The 21,233-nt window shown below is 41.2% G+C and overlaps 2 protein-coding genes across 2 annotated transcripts in view; one reads left to right on the forward strand and one right to left on the reverse strand.

Moving 5' to 3' along the window:
- LOC119911093 (collectin-12-like) overlaps positions 1-13,180 on the reverse strand; it is a 39,576-nt gene extending 26,396 nt beyond the window's left edge. Inside the window, exons 1-2 of the mRNA XM_038729951.1 lie at positions 12,899-13,180; positions 11,991-12,041 (exon numbers count right to left, since the gene is read on the reverse strand). Of these exons, the coding sequence (XP_038585879.1) occupies positions 11,991-12,041; positions 12,899-12,905 (58 nt within the window). The 5' untranslated portion in view covers positions 12,906-13,180. The remainder of the gene's footprint in view (positions 1-11,990; positions 12,042-12,898) is intronic.
- Positions 13,181-15,624: 2,444 nt separating this feature from the next.
- Positions 15,625-20,871, forward strand: LOC119911158 (clusterin-like protein 1). Its single transcript, XM_038729974.1, has 9 exons — positions 15,625-15,717; positions 17,137-17,240; positions 17,329-17,477; positions 17,980-18,150; positions 18,255-18,711; positions 18,819-18,947; positions 19,356-19,570; positions 19,948-20,128; positions 20,504-20,871. Exons 2-9 carry the CDS (start codon positions 17,150-17,152, stop codon positions 20,512-20,514), a joined length of 1,404 nt encoding a protein of 467 aa, XP_038585902.1. The 5' UTR covers positions 15,625-15,717; positions 17,137-17,149; the 3' UTR covers positions 20,515-20,871.
- The last annotated feature ends 362 nt before the right edge of the window (positions 20,872-21,233 follow it).

Below are 21,233 nucleotides of genomic sequence, written 5' to 3' on the forward strand. Positions count from 1 at the left end.
CCTCACTCTTACAGGTGATTCAGAAAAGTCACTGACACTCGGATGATCACAAGCCAGACTGAAAATAGCGGCTAACTACCAGCACATGTGTTGTTCTGGCAAAAACATCACAGCCTGCTCTTCGCATCTAGCGTCCGGAGTCATGTTACTGCTGTTTTATTCTAATGAAGGCGTAACGCACAGAGAGAGAAAAAGGCGTGGGTGGAAAGTTTGGATGAAAGTTTGAGATCTCTCAAACCTGACTGTGATGTTAAAACAATCTAATTGTGCTATAGTTACTGTTCCTGCTGTGGTGTATTGAGATAATTTACTTAAAGCTTCAGAGCTGATTTTACACATCAAAGTCACTAAATATTAAAGTAACTTTTAGCTTTCTAAAGTCAGAGAACATCATTCGGGTATCACAGTTTGGGATTGGACTTCTAACAGAAAGCATTACAATCTGGGGGGTGTTGCATTATGGGAAGTGTAGGATCCAATGTTTTTGGACCTATGTTAAGGACTAAAACTCAGAATAACTCAGCCATTACTGCTTCGGTTGAACTATCAGTGACCATGTCTGTTTTTAACCGGTCTCTCACAGATCACAATATCAAATTTAATTGTCGCTCTCAAATTGCAGATAAATGTGTGACATCTGCAGGGCTGCAAGTGTTATATGGCATCTGTTTCGATTAGTGATTTGTGACATAATTAATGAGAGAGGATTAGATATGATGTTGCAGATTTTGTGGATTTGTATTTCCTTGGGAGTGTTGCGGCAAACTGCAAACACAACGTTGACATTCTCACTGTATAGTCGATATGGTGAAGGTGTTAGCAAACAGTATTTTATGTACACATCAAGCAGACATGGAGCAACATTAGCATTCATTTGGAGTCCAATATTCATTCTCCTTTTTGTTATGTTTCGTTCTCTTCATAATCCTGACAATGATATCTGGCTCTTTGGCTGCTAAACGCTTCACTATGTTCACCAGCTAGTGGCAAACATGGTCTGTCTTTTGGTGCAGTCAGTTTATTAGCGCTTTTATTTGCTGAAAACAGCTGCAGCTGAAAAGATACTAAAACGCTCCAAATAATTAAGCAGATCTGCAGAATACGGAGTGGGTTTGTCACTACATTAGTCAAATGTATTATGTCAGAATAAACCCACTGAGATATCATCTCAAAAACAGAAAATCTATGTGAAAATATTTGTGTACACAAGTAACTATAGCTGCCAAATTATTATTATTATTATTATTTTTACTTTTATACTCAAGTACAAGTAGCTCAAGATCAGACTTGAGGACACCATGTGTGTAAATGTATTTAGCTACTTTCCACCACTGCTTCTGTCATCCTATAACCTACTGTCATAAATAAAAAAAAAGAAAAAAGAAAAATTATGTGTTCATAAAATCCCTCTGTGATAGGCTGCCAATTCCTCTTTTGGCCTTTCTTCACATTCAGACAGTTTTGTGGGATTCCAGTTTGAAAGGATTGAATTATAACAGAGATAAGTCCGAGTCCGAGAGAGGAAAACAGCAACGCTACACCAATGATTTTTTGTATAGTTGAATATGTGAGCTTGTATGGTCGTATGTCATACAGGTGTGTAACGTGGACTTCAGATAAACAATTCCAGCTGGATCTTATTCCGTTACCTCCTTTTCCTTATCTACCACCATCTCACACACACACACACACACACACACACACACACTCACACACTCTTATCTCTTCACAAAGAGCTCCTCTCATGTGCCCCTAAACCCATCCATCCACTTCCTGCTCTTTTCTTACAGCTGGCTGCATCTCCTCCACTTTCTCCCACTTCCCCTTCACTCCCTTCCCCATCTCCCCCCCCCCCCCCCCCCCCCCCCCCACACTCTTCTAGCTCATTCTTCATTCATCTTGGTGTTATCTCTCCTCCTGTCTTGTCCGGTGGTGAGAGGAAATCCCTCATCTCTGGTCTGTGCATTGCTTTATCTTTTTTGTTTACATCAGCAAGGTTTCACTTTTAACAGCCCGCTCTGAAATCTATGGGTGAATTTTCATCTCCCTGAAAAGAAAAACAACACTTAAGTCTGAGAAATGGAGCTGGTTTCTATAAGCCACTGGCTGACATCTGGCTATTTTAAAAATCACATTATACTTCATTGTTTCTGGGTGTCTTCCTGGGAAATGTAATTTGTAGCGTCTGCATACATTTATTTCTCTCACTCACTTTCTCTTCTTGTCACAACATTCATTTCTCAATTGTTCTCAAACGTGCTTTGGGATGTTTTCAGGGCTCCTCAAGCTGCTTTTTAAAATACTTAAAAAGCTTGTGGGTACGAACATTTTCAAGACAAATCAATCAAAACAGTGCCCAGGCAATCCTGCACATGACACCAGACTGCACAAAGAAGCCACAACATCAAAAAGACAAGTTGTAGGAAAATACAATGTTTTAATTATTGTGTAAACAATGAAGAGCAGAGAAGTGCTGCAGACATTTGGACTCTCCGTGTCATCATCAGAGACAAACAGAGCCACAGCTCTGCTTATACTGAATGAGCAAAATTGGTCAACAAGTAAATAATCAAGAACAGGTGTTTAAGAGGCAAGATAAGGGATAAAAATAAATTTAAAAGTGGGGTAAAGATTTTAATCCAACATTTATCAAATTTAGTGTGTGCGCATGCTGAAATACAATCTGGTGTTTGTACACAGCCCTGACTGGGAAACAAAAAAAGTGGCTCTGACTGAGCCACAAAAAAACTATTCCAGCCATGATTTGTGCGTCAGGTAACGTTCAATGACTTGTCCACGACATTCCGCTTACTTTCTAGTTCATCAACATAATGCTGTTGTTGTGATGTTAGCTGTGATAGCAGGAGAGTTGTATCGCTGTCTGGAGCTGGTCGGCTGGCTGTGGGACCGTCTCGTCATCTCTGCATGTTAGCTTCACATTAACTTCGCAGCAGCAACTGGAACGACAGTTTGCTAACCCACTATGTAGCTTACGTTAGTTAAATTACTTGCTGTGTCATTGTTCGCTCTATTTCATGGTATTTGTCATGGTGTTGGATTTCTCCAGAATCGCTTACTCCACCTTTAAGGCCTTGACATTTTAATTTAAATCATTAAAAATAGCACCCACTTGAATCACTATAACAATCTTTACTTTACATGTGGAGGAATGATGGATTGTTATGTTACAGCAAAGTTTAAATTAAATGATTTCACCATAAAGATTATGAGTAAAACACAAGACCTCAGTGATGTCTAGCCCAGAGGCCAATTTTTACTTCCTGATTTTTACCAGACAAGCCCTTGAAAGTCAGCGACAAAGCCTGCGTTTTATTGGCCGTCTGCTCCGCGTTTTAGCAGCTGACTTCAGTAAGTGTTTTCCCATCTCTGTCTGCTCTCTGCAACAGGTGTTTAACACGCTGCAGGTACTTCTGCATCTGGAGAGAGCTCATTTCAACACTATGCCCAGCCCAAATGTGTTTTTGGCATATTCAGATTGTATCCAGATGAGAAAATTTAAAAAAAGAAGCATCCAGTGTAGCATACATGGGTAGCATACAGTGGGTTTTTGGAGACTAAAAGTTATAGAAAGCTGAAAGATACTATAGAGGCAAATTGTAGAGTTGAGTGATAATTTTCTATGGGTTTGTCACAAGCAACAGCTTTTACATTTCACATAGTGTTCACATTCACATTTGATGCATTGTTGATCTAAATCAAAAAGATTGATTATAGGACTTACAATGACAAGATGCAATTTAGGTAACTGTGAATAAGAAATGTGATATGATGCACTCTGAGAATCACATGAGAGAAAGAGAAAAAAATCTAAACCTTAGCTGCAAAGAGAGAAGCACAATTAAAAAAAAAAATGCACATCTGCTCACACACAGAAAATCCATCCATCATCTACAACAGCTTATCCGTGCAGGATCGTGGGGGGCTGGAGCCAGTCCCAGCCAACATTGGGCGAGAGGCGCGGTACACCCTGGACAAGTTGCCAGTTCATCACAGGGCTGACACAAACAACCAGTCACACACACATTCACACCTAATGGCAATTTAGAGTTGCCAATTAACCTACGCATGTCGTTGGATGGTGGGAGAAAGCCGGACCACCAGAGAACCCACACAGACACGGGAAGAACATGCAAACTCCACACAGAAAGGCCTGGAACGACCAAGGTTAAAACCCTGGAGCTTCTTGCTGTGAGGCGACAGTGCTTGATAACCACTGCTCCAGCGTGCCGCCCACACACAGAATACATATACAGAATAAATATGTTTGTGAAGGAATGCTGACTGTGCGGTCTCAAGGCGAAAGGAACATTTCTGACAGCGGTATGGCAGACAGCGAAGACGGCTTTGTACACTTTACAAAATGTATTAAGTGATCAAAACCTAACACGCAATTTTAAAAAAGAACTAAGAGGCAGAATTTGAGAAAACCACAGCACATTACTGAAAGAAAAGTCCAAGAAACCACAGCAAAGTGCATTCAAACCCTCATCAGACATTCTGACAAACACACTGCAAAGTATCACATGACAGCGCGTATTAAATGTGTCAGTGCTCTGACAAAAGCTGGCTGGTAACGTTAACATAACCATGTTTGAGTCCATGTTAACCAGGATGGATGAGGTGGTGGGAGAGGTATCATTACGACTACAGCTGAGGGTGGTTGTGAAGCCGGGGAATGCGTTTTGCCAGAGAAACCCACCGGACCGGACCGAGACCCGGCTGTGCTGACACAGCTGGTTCCAGGCACATACGGCCCAACACCATGCTCGACTCCAGGAATGTTCTGGGCTTTGCTGGAGAAACCATAACAAGTGCCGGAAATAGATTAGTGCACTCTGGGTTCTACCACCGGCCGCAATCCTCCTGAGCCCGGCCTCTCTAAACCCACATGTGTGGGAACAGGAGACGCAGCAGCGGAGGGAGTAAGACCCCCACCCAGACATCAGTGCAGTTCCCAGGAGGACCCGCTGAATGGAGCAATAATGCTGCCGTTATTTCCCTGACTCCTACCTGCAGCCCAGCATACAAGTCTTCCAGAGCCCAACGTACAGTAACACCATCCAGCAATGCATGTCATGAAATATATATGATAATATAATGTCACTATAAACTCACTGAACTGTGAATACGTTGATATTATCAGATTATTTATTATAAATATGTGATGTTTAGCATTAAATCTTTAATTAATTGCTTTTGGGTATATTGCCACGCTGTTCTGCATTAACCTTTCCTCAGAAAGTCAGTTAAAGTCTACATCTGACATGTGTTTGTGACTGCTACTATGTAAGTTAAGACATAACATAGGCCTCGATCATGATGCTTGACTTGCTATGTAGCAACACAGCAACACTGGATCAAGACAAAGGTTTTGCTCTGCTTTAAGAAAAGTCTCCTTTGTAGTTCTTCTGAACCTACAAAACGTACATGTACATTATGTCTGCCCATACCTTGCCACTGTCTCAGACATTAATGCTAACATTGCTTCCATTGGGTGCCACTTGCATTTTGCTAACATGTGCCATCATCATTGGATGTTGTATCCTGATTTTCGTAGTGCATGTGCCTGAACTTGTTACATTTGGCTGTAAGTTGTAGTTTACATGTAAAGAGAGAGGGAAAGCGCTGAATAGTAATAAACTGAACACAAAATGGCCTAATATTGCTGTTTGACAACTTCGGACTACAAGAAATAGTTTTAAAAAAGGTCAGTCCTAAGGCATTTATTCGTTTCTGACTCTGATGGGTGGAAAACAGTTCCCAAAAACTACCGTATCTCTGAACGCTCATACATGTAGGTTATTCTACGTGATCTCCTTTTGATAACTAATGCAATAAGTAATGTTATATTGTTTCACTTCCATTCACTGAGCCTCCCTTGAAACTGTTTGGAGCCCCCCTTGGGAGGCCTGCCTCACACTTTGAAAACCCCTGTTCTAGGGTCACTAACCAAAATAAAAGTTGATTTAGTTATTTTAAGGGAATATTGTCCATTCCATGACTGTAAACCATTCCACATCTCTTTTGTGGAGCAGTTTATATTTCAGCGGAGCACAGTCTTACTGGAAACTGAACACAGCTAGTATGATAACTTCCTGCCTTTTGGAGTTCCCAGGTCTCTGTTTCCTCTAAGTTAAGCACCATCAGGATTATTTGCAACTGGTCAACAGTAGAAGTTGAAACAAAAGCTACTCCGGTCTTTTCTTCCTGCAGACTGGAATCATAGCTCCCTTTTAGTCTTTACTGTTGATGTTTCAGCTTTTGTACCTTTCCACTGACTTTTGTCACTCTCTTTGTATGCAGCACACATCCCACAGAGATTTTGTGGACGTGAGCAGGGATGTATTGCCAATTGTATTTTGTTTTCTTTGACAAAGATGTGAGAAAAACACTTTCATTCAGTCCAATGGCCGATGATTATAGCAGCTCTAAAGGGGCTGTAAGAGTTCAGCCAAAGCTCAGGTAGATTTTGTTATTTTATTCTGGTGACCTTCTTATGTCAACCCCCCACAGAAAAATAATTATGTTTGGATCTTTAGCATTGTGGAAGAAATTCCGGCCTGGCTTCACCTTGGCAGGGGGAGAGATGGGATTACCATATGAATTCACTGTGAATATACTGGTGTGTTTGTGTGTGTGTTGTTCCACTTGTATACAAACCAGTGGAAAAATATGTGCATTTGTGTGAATATACATGGTGGTATGCATGCCTTCTGGATGATGTTTATGTTAGATAGAGAATCAGAAACAGTTCAATCTGTATCTGACTTTTAGAAAGATGACTAAACCCTAACCCCCAAAGGTACACTGAAATATATTTAACATAACACATGTATGTCACTATGCCTTACAGAAAGGCTGGAGGTCAGCCTGGGTTTGTTGGTGTGGATGAGTTACAGCCAAAGCAGTGAAGAAACCGAATGAAAGCTCTGTCAGATGGATTTTTCACAACGGCAGTACAGCATTTTATTACTAAACTGAGATAAGTGCATTAAATCTTGGAATTCAAGGAATTGGAAAAGAGAGACGAAGCCAACCATCAGACCATATGGTATTCCTCTTCTCCTTTATCTTTTTGAATGCATCTCCCCATTCTTTATCCCATGACGCTAAAGCATCTTGCTGAAAAGGACTACGGCCTTTTTGAACTACAATCCACATATACTTTACAATACTCTGGTGCATTTTACAAAGCAGATCATGACTTTTAAGTCTGATTCTTTATTGACTTCTAATCAATTCAGCAAGCTATGAAAATCAACTTGCAGAGGCTTGAAACGTACTTGAAATAAATAGATAACTCACCACAGAGAACATTTAGTTCCCTTTATATTTTTACTGTGGTCATGCAGTCTGTGATATGTTCAAGTGCTTGTGTGAAACTGTAAGATCCAAAAGCAACGTAACAATTCAGAAAAATACAAACTTCTTGTTGTCCTAATCATGATATCACGTTTCTTATATACTGTATTTATGTTATGCTTTTACCCAAAGTGCTTCACAATTATTACCACTGACCCTGCAAGAAGTGGACAACCCGCAGCACCTGTTGAGCAACAGCCACCATTGTCCACCATTGGATGTCCAAACAACAAGGAATTGCTTTCAAAACAGCGCCTGCTTGATTAGTTACATGATTGCTTACACAGCAATCATGTAACTTACATGATTACATGATTGCTGTGTAAGCAATCATGTAAGTGCAACTAGGGCTGGGCGATATGGCCAAATATTTGATCCCAATCATTCGATATTGATAACTATCACGATAAATGTCAAATAATTATTTCTAATAGAAAAATTAAGTGCTAATTCGTTTGTGATTCAAATGAATGAAGTCAAACATTTATTGAAAATTTGTTATATTGTTATTAAGGAAAATTCTGTCCCAATAAATCAAGCATAGAGTTAGTTCAGGCAGGCAGCGAAGTCAAGCTCTACTCATTCCAGCATATCAGCGAAAGCAGCCAACTAAGCAGCACATCAGCTAACAGCTCAGCCGATTCCTCTTTTTGCATTCATTGGCAAATTCCAGACAAGGTGCCTATTTAAGCTGCCGTAGCCTACCTGCCCATCCTCGCTGCTTCCTATGCAAAAGCTCATAACCCACCGCCACCCCAGTTCCACCTTTCAGGCTGTATCTGATAGGGATGCACAATAGTTATCGATCCGATAGGTATAGGCCGATCAGGCATATCTCGTTATCAGAAGCATTTCGGGGAATTAATTCGGCCAAATAGAATCAAACATGCTAACATGCACCGCAGTTTGGACAGCTATATCCTGTCCTTCTTCCCTCTGTCTCTGCATGATTCACTGCAGGTAACAATGTGCAGATTGAAGCTACATGGCAATCTAAGCTTAACAGTTAGACTTCAGACAGTTTTCATTTAGCTCGTTGTATATCTAGCTTTGCCAAGCTAGCGTTAGCGCGGTGTGCTTGTAATAACATAGAGGATGAGAGACGTGGTTTTGTTGCACATACTGCAGTGGCTTGGAGTTACCTTCACTTCAACGTGTCCACAAACTATCTCTGCGCTTGCCATTGTTCGTGCATGTGAGCCCGCATGTGTGGCATGTGAGAGGCTGCATCCTGATAATAAACAGTATGGTCTTCAGCCCCAGGCCCGTTTAACACCATGCATCAGTGCCCACGTAATATCTGATTAAACATGTAAATTGCATGCATGCTCTGTTCTGTACGTTTTTTTTTACTGCGGCTCTCTGCCTCGGGCTTTCCATGTATGCACATGGATGGGCAGGGAGGTGCTCTCCCTACCTTATGGCTTTTCCACGCAGGCACGTGGAAGGGCAGAGAGGTGTGCTCTCCCTGCCTCATGCTTTCCACATAGGCATGTGGCAAGTTGCTCTCTCTCATGGCTTTCCATGTAGGTGCTTTGATGGGCAGGAGGTCTTTGATGAAAGTTGTCCTGAATTATTGTTATCGTTTTGATCGCCCAGCCCTAACTGCAACACACGCCAGGGCATCAAATACCGATGCTTTAACAACGCTTTGACAACTGGTCAGTATTTCATGCACAAGGTCTTCAGTGTCTTTATAAAACGCCTTTTTAAGATGTGGCTAATGTTGCGAAATGGTCGCAGTTTGGCTAGGTTTAGGCACCAAAACTACTTTGACGCCATGGAATGACAACGGGCTGGCACTAAAAAAAATAAATGTAGCTAAATAGTCGCTGATGGAATATATATCCATGTTTCAAACCTCGGCAAGATGGTTTTCATTGTGTGCTGGAATTAGTGGAAGTCAATGGCTTTAGAAAGTGGTCAGCAGTAATGCAAAGTTTGTGAAATGTGTATGTAAAGAGGATAAGAAAAACAAAAGCTCTGGTATTGTATGTACTGTTTCTTCTTAAAACCAGAAGGATTAAGTGTTCTCTGTTTCTGTGTCAAGTCATTACTTTATAAACCAGACGCACATTTGCACAACAGTCACAGCTTTGACATATCACAATAATTTAAATACTATCAGTCTCCAGTGAGATTTACAATGGATTAAAGCAAAACATGCAGAGAGGAAATAACTGCTTGTTTTCCCCTGAGTACTGACATTATAGTGCTAATAGTGGAAGAATGAGGGTTTGTGATGGTTTGCATGAATGCAGCTCTATTGCACAACAAAGCCTCTTGAGCGATGAGGGGGCCCCTCAGAGCCGGCCCCTCCAAACAGCTGCTGTGTCGCCGAGAGGGCCAACAGCACTCAGCTCAGAGTTCAGCGACACTCTCTTCCGACTCCTCCGAATGTCAAGAGTTCATTTGAATAAAGTTAAAAGTGAGCTGGATTTGGCTTCCCTTCCTGCAGCTATCTAATCTAATCCAGGAGTGGGACTCGCACGCGCTCGCAGAGAAAGACAAACAGGATGCCTCTACTCGGGTGATTCGGATGAAAGAGACTGACACAGTTTGAATTTGCCTCTGCTGGTGCTGTGGAGTCCACTGCCTCACATCCACTCTCATGGACCTCGGCCGAACTGTGTGTGAATGAGTCATACTGCAGCAACACCCTAAACACTGAGACACAGAGGCTCCTGATCCCAGATCAATGTTGAATCAACAAAGCAATGATGGAGCATGTGCTCCGTCTCCAAGGAGAGTAATAATGATGTGTTTGAGTGTGTGTGTGACACAGAGTTTGCCCTTTGCTGCCAGTTCTTTCTTCTTTATCCAAAATCATGAATTAATGCACTTGATGGCAAACATACTGTCTCACAAAACCCAACAGCAGCAACTGGAGTAGTGAAACTGACTGATTCTTATTTCAGATGGTAAGATTGTGCATCATTAACGTAGCGTGCATGAGTAACATATGTGCATTTATGAAATAAAAAGAAAAGGGTAAGTGCAAAATGGACCATATTATCGTTCATCAACATCACTAAAAGACATGTTTTTCCATTTTATAGGAAGTATTACTCATAGGAGCTATTTAGCAGAAAAAAATTTATTGACAGTGAAGTATGTGGATTATCCAGGGTAATGAGAAAACTTTTGCAGAAAGACATGTTGCCGTTGTATTTTACGATCTTTTGACAAAAGTCTATTCACCCCTATTGGGGCTGCAGTAGCTCAGTCCGTGGGGGACTTGGCTTGGGAATTGGAGGATTGGCGGTTGAAGTCCAGCATGAACAGGTAGCTGGAGAGGTGCCAGTTCACCTCCTGGGCCCTGCCAAGGTGCTGAACCCCTAACTGCTCAGGGCGCTCTGCAGCAGCCCCATCACTCTGACATCTCTCCCAACAATTAATGCATGTCTATAGGTGTGCATGTATTTCAGGCCTATGTGTATTTGGAACACGGCGTCAAATACCAACGCTGTAAGAAAGTCTATCTGTATTTGGTGCAAAAGGTGCCCTTCATGAGACACCCTCTGCTTTCAAGTAACACCGTCATGTAACCGTCTGCCATCATGTAATGTACTTATTTCAACCCACGACAACACAATAACCTAAGTAGTTCTGATGCCTAAACCTAACCAACCCCATGATCTTTTCCTAAACCTGAAGGTGTTTCATACGGATGCTGAAGGGACCTTGTGCGTCAAACATGGATGCTTTGTCAGGCTCTCTCAAAGAGTCTGTATTTGACACCCTGAGATGAGAACGTGTTTGTTTTGTGTAAAAGAGAATTTTAAAAAGTGACCATTTCTATTAATTCTTCTTTCTTGTAAAGGAGGGGAAAATGTCAGGTATATATATCTCAAACGCTTGTGACTGCTAAGTGAAGATATGAAGTGGGCTTCATTCCTTTCATGGTGTTTGTCATATGGGTGACTTGGCCCTTTTCGATCCTTATCATTCTGGTCATATCAAGTCTGCTGGGAAAACCTCTGAAAATGGGTCTGAAAAAGTGGCATGCTGCATCCTATCAGCTGCACAACCCTGCTGCACAGGTACACAAACCGAGTGCGTGTGAACTCTGCCTGCATGTGTCGCACTTCAACAGAAAGATATGTTGAGTACAATTTCAGTTTGAGTATGTTTGTGTGAGTCAACGTGTTTGAGTGGCTCAATTTAAGTGGATAAAAAAAGAGAAGAGAGTGTCTGATGCTTCTTGATCTGGCGAGCTTTGCCAGCAGTTGTCGGGCCAGTGGTGAGCTGGACCTCACAGACTGTCAGCCACATTTGTGATTCACCCAAACCCTGCAGAACCATAAGTGACTGAGCCAAACATCAGGATGGACGAGGCTCGGGCAGCCTGCTGTCTGTCCTGACGTGGGAAACGTGTCTTTTGTGTTAACTACAAGATTCAATTAGACCAACATGCCCATAAATATCAAGGCAATTTTAGGTAAGTAACAGCAGGAAGGAGAAAAGGAGTCAAGCCCACACACTTGGTGGCTTTCATTCACAACATTTTATTCTGAAAACCATAAAAGTTTTATGATTAGAGCTCCAAGTGTGTCGGCTTTTCTCACTTCCACCTGAAGAAAAAGGAAAAAAAGCATTGCACTCACCGAACCTCTTGTATCCAAAAGATTGTACTTCCTCCTCGTCTGCAAAGTCGTCTGTGTGACATAATCAGAAACATGTGATATAAACAGGTCTTACGCACGCTAGTAGCATTAGGTACATTGTGTCTAAAGCAGCTGGTAGTGAATCCACAAACAAAACAACTCAGAAAGGAACACAACAGGGCAGCTGCACAGAATGCATAATCCTTAAATACAATGATCTCTGCAGAGTGGAGGCAGCCAACAACGCATTAGGTTGGAGATAGTAGAGTATCATCTGTAGTCTGTGTCTGTGTGTGTGTGGAGTTAGGAGGTCCAGAGAACTGTAAAAGCCACAGGCTGTGGTTTCTCTGGGTTGTTGACAGTAAAATCTAATTACACTGTACTGCACTACACTGCAGACTGGAGCAGAGCTCAGAGAACATCACTGGTAATGGTAAACAGATGGGACTGAGGGGGGCGATGGGGGAGACAGGCAGGGATGAGCTTTGTGTTTACTGGTGGGGGGTATTACACCTCAGTTTCTCTAGGTAAAATTAATAAAATATTGTACTTATTAATGCTACCAATGCAGCTTGAATTGGCTACTGGTTGGGGTGTGATGAAGTGGTGTCCACTGGTCATCATAAGTCATGCAGGATCTTTCCTTCACCATGAAAAAGTGTTTTTATTTTTGGAAATAGCATCTTGACATCTTGTTTTCTTATCTGCTTATATCCTCCAAGGGGATGCCACTAAGTGGTGGAAGAAAATAAAAAGTTTTTCACAACTTCTGCGCCGCGGTACCGTAATGTCATCCAGATGTGAAGCGCGCACCACAAAGAAGAACCCAGTAAAATCTGCAGTAGCTTGTTACCTGTGAGTTTGGATAAAAAAAAAATAAAAATCAGCTGCATGCGAAGGTAACATACCTTTCATGGCGTTTAATAACTCGTTGAGGACTGTAGAAGAGATGAGGACCCCTGTCACTTTCTGCGCATCTCAGCATCCAGTGCAAAGGTGTAAAGTTGATCCACGCAGAACGACACGCGCTAACAAAAGAAATACAATTTAACTATAAGTGTGTCTTCATGTTGACCCTCCGGTTTAAAATCCCATCGTCTCTGTTCCCTCGCTCGCTTTGCTTTTGAAGAGTTTTTGCAGGAGTGGTGTGATGTAGTCCAGTAGGAGGAAGTATCGCTGATCTGTTACCACCAGCCTTGAAGTTACACAGAATATACGAGCTGCACTTCCGGCGTCACTTTCAGAATTAAATCGTTTTTGTGTGGAGAAAACACAAGTAGGTTTTTTTTTAACGAATAATCACCGTTGTATGAAAATAAAGTTACCCTTTCTACCTCAAAATGTATGTCCACTCTATATATTTAGCCGTTATCTCCACAAACTCTCCAATAAAAGAACAATTTGATATTTTGTGAAATATGCTAATTCTTGCAGTTCTTTTATCTGTCCATTTAATTTGTAGACCTAGCTATGGACAGCAGCCAGTTAGCTTAGCATAAAGATTAGAAACGGGGAAGCTAAAGTAGCAAACACCTCTCAGACTCAGTTTGGGCCTAAGTGTTGTTTGTTTAATTTGTGTGAGACAATTCAGCATTTTATGGCTGATTATAGCCTACATGTGGGCTACTGGTGGGAATAAAATAATTGCCAAAATGTCAAACTTTCTTTATGGACAATGTTCACTGCACACCCGGATAGGTTTCTATGGATTTACCTCATTGACCTGTGTTTTTTTTTTTTTTTTTTGCAGCTCTCTGATATTCCACTTGATATACAACACACATTTCCCCCAAAACATATTATCTGCCCCCCCAAAACAAAGGCCAACCCTACAAAAAAAAACACTCTTATTTTGAGTGTGTGTGGTTTCCGGGTTTTCTTTGCTTTCTCTCTCACGTTCTCTCTGTAACTTTACATCGTCCCCAGTTTCCTCCGGCCCCAACTCCTTTTTACCGGTGACTGTCCCGTCCTCTCCTGCTGCGTCTCCCCCAGGTAGGCAGGGAGGAGGTGCGGGCTGATTTCAACACCACAGACCGCGGGACGTCGTGCAGTAATCCAGCCGGAGATGAGATTAAGTTACTAGGGGTTGATGGCAATCGCGTCCTCGGGTGAAAATCTGGTACCCATTAAGGATAATTTCAAAGGTTTGGGGAGGTGGAGCGACACCGAAACGGCGACATTGCAGGGCAGTTCCTGTGTTATTACATCTTCACATCTCATTTCCTTTAAGGATGAAAAGCCACTTTCATATTCATATGATATTCCTTTAGGGTCATTTGGCCTCTCTGTGCTACTCAATAATAGCTCAGTCATGTGGTTTGGGGTATTTTATCAACTGATTTATCACAATAATCCCACATTCCTGAGATACTACTGCAAACATTTACATATTTGCAAGTAGTTTTTCCTATTATTTTCATTAAATAAAGAAAACATCTGACAGCACAGGCAAAGTATTTCAACCCAATCTTGTTAAAACAACATCTTGCTAGAAATAAGTATCTGTATCTTAAATCAAAGACAAATGATTTCACTTAAATCAAGGAAAATTAACATTTAATTAAGCAGACTTACTGCAATGGAATTTCTCTCCATTTGTTTGAAGAGATTTGCATTTCTTGGACATAATTCTAGACAAAAATCACCTGATAATATACAGATTTTTTTATTTTAGTGCTATATTATCATTATCAGACTTTATAGTACTTAATAGTCCCTTTATCTTCCTTGGGATGTTTGCTTGATAAAGGAAACAGGAAAGATTTGCTTCGCTGTGATGCACAACATCCTCCCTACGATGAAATAGATCTTTGCACTTATTGACATTTGACATAACAAATGATTTCTGTTGCATTAAATTGTCCCAATGGACCATCAGAAATCACCACAATCTATCAATATTAGACTATAAGGTTCACCAACGGCCATTTCCCTTTGACTCCTCCAGGCGCAGTGATAATTTCAACAGTTCCTGTATCCATAATCTCTCCGGCCTGCAGATGCAGATCACTGATCAAAGGCCAAAAACAGCTGCATCTAACATCAAAGAAATTAGACACTCTCATGTCTTCACAGCACAGGTCAGAGTCACCAATGTGGCCCTGATGTTAATCTTTTTACACTCACTCCGTTCAAACCAGTTGATTTATAGGAGAAAGATACAGATAACACAAACTGTCTCAGCTCTAAAATCCTCTGAGCTTTAAAAAAAACACAGACATCAAACTCAGCTTTGTTTTTCTTCTGTCTTTGGATAACAGAGCCTTCAAACTTGGGGGGCTCACTGCTAATAGCTTGGGTTTGACCCAGTCCAGCACATATTAGATTCCAGACCAGCCTGAGACGATACGGCGACTAATTACTTGTTTTCCTAAAGCCTTCAAAACTGTTATTTTACTGTCAGCTATAATAGTAGCAGCAGGCTGGTATTAGGGTTCAGATAGGGATCGTAGCGAGCTGATAAAAAGCAGCTGAGGGTCGGGTATCTTACAGCCCTGCTCCTGCTGGTCCTCATTCAGAGGTTGGGACCTCATTTGCTGGGTCAAGGCTTTCAGCAGTGGGCTCAGAAAGCACACAGGAATTCCACATTTGTCACGCCGCTGCCATGTTTTTATATCACGATAAGGACAACTCACATTGTCTTTTGTGCTGCAGGACGGGGACAGACAGGAAGCTGGATGACTTTCTGCTAAGAACATGCAGGAGAGTCTGAAATGGCTCTATATTGGTAAGATGATACTTTTTCAAACGAATATTTACTTAAACTTTGTTATCACAAAGCAATAATGAAGCACTGACAGACATGTATTCAGACTTCTCTGTAATGGAACATCAAGTTTTTAAAAAATGCATCCACACATTTAAAACTGTTCCACATACAGTTCATGGTTAAAAGTTGCAAACACACTGGTTTCCTCTTGAATGTTTTTGTGGTCGCATGCACATTTGCGCATGCACATGCAGTCCTTCTGCTGCTCTCGTGGCCTACAGAGCTTAGCCAAGGCCCTGCCAGCGTGTGCCAGGTCTCTGCAGGAAGCCCAGGCTTACTGTCAGTCTGATGCAGATTAGAGCAGAAAGTTTTACCTCCGGAGGGCTCTGGAGTATGAAGGAGACAGTGAAGTGAGATGGGCCTGCATACAGTTGAGCATGTAATGTTTACCACACATTAAAGCGAGTCTGAAGCTGATCTGTAGTTTTGCTGCGCGCGTAAGGCTTAATAATGCAAACACACTAATAGGATCTGAGCTGGTGAGTTAGATCCATAAAAATAGATTCAATCCCTTGAGGAAGCAGGCGCCTCACTCTCCTCTCTCCAACTGCACAACCTGCTGCTTTTGTTCAGGGCGCTCATGTTTCTGTTGCTGTCAAGGTAAATATTCTAAACTACTTTATTTCTTTCGCACGTACGGTCACTACAATTTACTCTTTAACATTAGGAGAAGGTATTTCTTCACAGGTATCATCAAATACTGTTTTGCAGTAAGATTGGTTTTGGGACACATGCATGGACACTGGGATATATAGGCTAAATATATATCCCAGCGTCCATGCGTGAAAATAAAATAAATAAATAAAATAATCCATGAAAATACTTTACAATGTGACATTTATTTATTTTATGCCAGTTTGTGCTGTCATGACGCGCACAGAGATGTTATAATAAATCGTTGTCTACTGTACAGTCTAACTCTACAGGTTCTGCAACAGTACAAAAAAGTACTTTGACATATTTGCTAAGGAAAGAATTTGTAATTTGTTTACTTAATAATGAATAATTAAATTGCACTGCATTATAGTTGTTATCCATGTGATGTAATATGTGATACTTTAAACCAAGAAAGATTAGTTGACTGCAGTAGCTTCAGTTATGTGGGATCTCTTTTGGTAATCATGTTTATTTTGGCTTTACTCTGATGTGTGATAGTCCATACTAATGACATTTTTGTCCTGTTGGATAACTAGTTAGCCTTAATTAGCCTTAATGTTGTATTCATATCTAAATGGCCTCTAAATTAAAATGCTTGAGAAATGGCACCACCTTGTGGCAGGTTACATGGCAGGCACATAAGTCAAAGCATGTCCTCTGTTTGCTGCTCGGTTCAGCGTAGAGGAATAATGAGTAAGTTTTTATGAGCACTTTTTATAGATCTTAAGACAGGATGAAGAGGCTGCTTGTTCAAATTCTTTGCGTTGCTGAAGTCCTGCTCTGTGCTGCTGACTCTCCACCACTGAGCGAGGACACCCTGAAAAGTGAGGCCTTCATAAAACACTGAGATGTTTCTGACCGATATTGTTTGCAGCCATGCTGAATCACAGTATGTTTCATTGGTGTGTGTAGAGCTGTCTGCAGCGGGGGAGCAGCATGTTGATGAGGAAATAAAGCGAGCATTACTCGGGGTGAAGCGGGTGAAGGAAATGATGGAGAAAAAAGAGGAGAAGCACAGACATCTTATGGACGCCCTGAGACACAGCAGTGACAAGAAAAAGGTATAAATCCTGTCTCTGTGATGGCCATTAGGTGCACAGCCTCTGCAAACCTATATGCGGTAATCATTCCTGATGTAAGAAGCCCGCAATCAAAACACCACAAAGTCAAGCTGTGTTTAAACCTCTATGGCTTAAACACAATAACTTTTCTCAGAACATGACAACTGTAGTTGAGCAGTTACATGCCAGTCTGTGTGCGTTATTCATGACATATTTTCTAACTCATAAAGGCAAAGCCACACAAAGCCTCACAGAGAAACCTCAAAGCAGACAGTGAATAATGAATGTGGGAGTATAGCGCTGTTTTAGGGAGTCGGGGTGTAGTTTAACTGCAGTCAGGATAAATTAACTGTCTGTGGATTCATCTGTTTTTAGTATGTTTTTTGTTTTTTTTCAAAATAAAAGACTTGGGGCTTAGAGCCCCAAACCGCATCATATTCTCTCTTGCTTATTTAGAGGCAATGTATCTGTGACATAATTTTCTGTTTTGGGGTTCCTTCAGGGGGCAATGCAGCTGGCCCGGGAAACAGAGCAGAAACTAGAGGAAGCTGAGCAGCAATGTCAAGATTTAACCAAATCTTCCTTTGAGGAATGTCGACCATGTCTTGAAGATACGTGTAAGGCCTTCTATACATCTACGTGTCGCCGTGGCTTCGCCTCTTTCTCATTCAAGGTTTGACCTCAGCATATTCCTACAATAACTGTCTGAGACCTACAAAATATTAATTGGATTTGTAACTCCAAAGATGATGGTTCGTCTGTGAATCTTTGCTGCAGGTGGAGGAGTTTTTCAGGAAAATGGCGGCCCAGCTGGAAGATACAGAGCAAGCTCACGATCCGAGCGAGGAGAGCGTGGTTCACACCAACTCAGCCGAGATCCAGGTCAGAGAAGATGAAGCAGATCTGGAGCTTCAGCGGGCAGATGCGTTGTTCAGCCAGCTGCTGTCAAACATCAGCCTCCTGCACAACCAGAGCGTCGTTCTGGTCAAAAAGATGCAGCAGGTGTTTGGGAACTCCTTCCTGGCAGCCTTCAACACGGAGCTCGAGCCTAGCTCGCTGTCGGCCATGCAGGGCGGCTCAAGCGCTGGCTTGTTCAGGACGGTGGGTCTGGATCACATCCTTGGTTCAGTGTCCGACTTTGGGAGGAATGTGCTGCAGAAATTCAGCTCCACAGTGGCTGATGTATTTGAGGAGATACAAGAAGCTGAGGAGTACTTTCAGCAACCAAGCAGAGGTATCCGGTGTCATTTGTAGCACTGCATTCATATTCAATGTATTATCTCCTTTATAAAAATAATGAAAACCACTACTACATCTACTTTTGTATGCTTATCTACAAAGATACAGGATCACTTTCTGCTTTGGGGCATTCCCAGAGCAGATATCTGTGCAGACAACTCCGCAGACAAGTATCAGAGTGCCGGCAGCTCCAAAGTTTGTGCGAGACCTGTGAAGATTATCTGTTAAAAGGTAAATAACTGACAGAAAAATTAGTTTTTTAGGGAGCACTTCTGGATCCCTACTATTTAGCTGCTTATCCCACACAGTCACATGTGCACATATAGTACAGATATGTAAAAGTTTTCCTATCTGGACCTTAAATGCAAATTCTGGCCCAAATAATAGGATATTCTTTTTGTACCTAGAGGGACAATTAAAAACAGTCTTTTACTTTGAAGTCTTAATCTTGTGAACTAGTCTTAGTAATGATGAGAGAAACAAAACTGAGTTACTGCAGGACAGTCAATAATTTGGTTGACTGTTTCTTAGACAATTTGAATAAACATTTAGTCTATAAAAACAAATCCTGCTTAGAGCCCCCAAAAGCCCTGTTCACCGTGCACACCTGGATTTATGCACACTCATTTGCACTTTCAGAGTGTCCCAGTGTCCAGCAGTTGCACTCTGAGATGGAGGAGATGTCCATGCTGCTCAACGCCTCCCGTCAGCAGTACGACGACAGGCTGGAGCTGGTCCAGAGGCACACAGCGGACACACAGAGATGGCTCAGCAACATGGACGATAAATACGGCTGGGTCAGCCAGCTGTCCAGCAGCACAGCGGGCCCACACGACATCTTCAGCGTGATCACAGTATGTTCGTAGCAGTGTTTTACTTCTCTGACATTACCACACGGCTATATCTTGCATTTTAATACTTCTCTTTGGCTGAAGAATCAAGAAGGATTACTGTTGATCCGAGCTGCAACATGTGAATTTCTTTGCCAAAGAGCATTCGTAATAATCCTGTTATTTGAATTCTGTCACAGATAATTGACTTGATCCCTAAAATAAACAAACAAGATTTAAATTCAAACTCCAAAGCCAAACCTAATTATGTTTATTGAAAGTATACCTGACTGTATGTAATTAAGCATAAAAATGTGTGTGATTATTTTGGCTGCTGGCAAGAATCTTGTTAGGTGTTGTTTTAGTTAAATAGTTTACCACAAGAACTGATCCCTTTTCAGGTGACTCCGCAGCAACAGATGAATAACATCAGGCCTAAAGTTGACAGCAGCGTGGTTGTAACCATACTGGACTCTGGCCCAATAACTGTCTCAGTCCCAGCAGAGCTGGAGGTGGAGGACCCTGCTTTCATCCAATATGTAGTTCAGGAGGCTCTTACTCTCCATAAACAGCAGATAAAAGGTATCGATCCAGGCAGTGTTGTGACTTAGTCAATAATCTGGCTCCCAGCTTCACTTGGCAGAGCGCCATATTGAATTTGAGCAAAATGAATTGTGATCATTTGAAAGTGCCAACATTACTCTATTCTATACTCCATTTCATTTAAATTTAATGAATTATTCTGAGCCACAATGCAAATGGGATGTTTTTGGTTACTAAGAAACAATCATACATTTTATCCCTCATTGACTTTCTATTAAAATATTAAATGAATCCATATGCAATGTGGCAGCCATGGGGATATTTAAGTTTACTGACTTGCTTGCGTGGACCTAGTTGACCTTCTGTACATCAATTTAAATTGTGGTTAATTTGTATGTTTTTTTCTCTACACAGGAATGGAGTAAAGAGAACGTCCCAGTGTCCACACATTATTTTCAGATGCTGAATAAAGTCCAGGACCAGTTTTCTTGAACAATTAAGCTGATCTTTGTAAAACTTGAAATCTGTATAGACCCCTTAACCTTTAAACGCACAGCTCATATTCTTTTTATTCATGTTTCATTCTTAGTGTTTTAAATGTTTCTGCAATAAAACTGGGTACTCTCTCCTTCACCATAATTTTGAATGTAATATTTACATATTTTGTGAAACTGATATCAGAATGATAACAACATATTTTCTGCAGTTTTTTTCTGTTCTTTGGGAACAATCTGTATTTATGGCTGTGCAAAACAAAATCTTTAAAATAAAGATATAATAATGTTTTTGGACTCTTTGTGCAGCACAAAAAAAGTGAAGCTTGCAAAGTTTTATTCCCACAAATGTTTTATTTTATTGTTTATTTTATTAATCGCCTCCTGTGTTTGAAGCAGGTGAAATGGCTCTTTCTCACTGAATCACACCAAGCTCAGGGCCAGTTTGATCTGATGTTTCAATGTCGTTATTCTATATTTATTATATAGGCCTATTATGATTGTTATTAACTGATAAATAATGACTGTATTATAGTAATTTATTCTTGTTACAAAATGCTTGAACCACAGGATCATTAGTTGACGTTTAATAAATATAAGTAATGCAATTTCATTAAGAACGATTCCTTTGAAGTTTATATAATGGTAGT

This window comes from Micropterus salmoides, unplaced genomic scaffold (genome assembly GCF_014851395.1).
Source record: "Micropterus salmoides isolate LMB-PRFRI ecotype aquatic unplaced genomic scaffold, ASM1485139v1 Ms_hic_scaffold_1, whole genome shotgun sequence".
Lineage (NCBI taxonomy): Eukaryota > Metazoa > Chordata > Actinopteri > Centrarchiformes > Centrarchidae > Micropterus > Micropterus salmoides.

Coding starts and splice junctions, on each gene's coding strand:
- LOC119911158 (XM_038729974.1), top strand. CDS start 17,150: ATGAAGAGGCTGCTTGTTCAAATTCTTTGCGTTGCTGAAGTCCTGCTC. Junction 18,948..19,355: donor TGAAGATTATCTGTTAAAAG/GTAAATAACTGA, acceptor TTGCACTTTCAG/AGTGTCCCAGTGTCCAGCAG. Junction 19,571..19,947: donor ACATCTTCAGCGTGATCACA/GTATGTTCGTAG, acceptor ATCCCTTTTCAG/GTGACTCCGCAGCAACAGAT.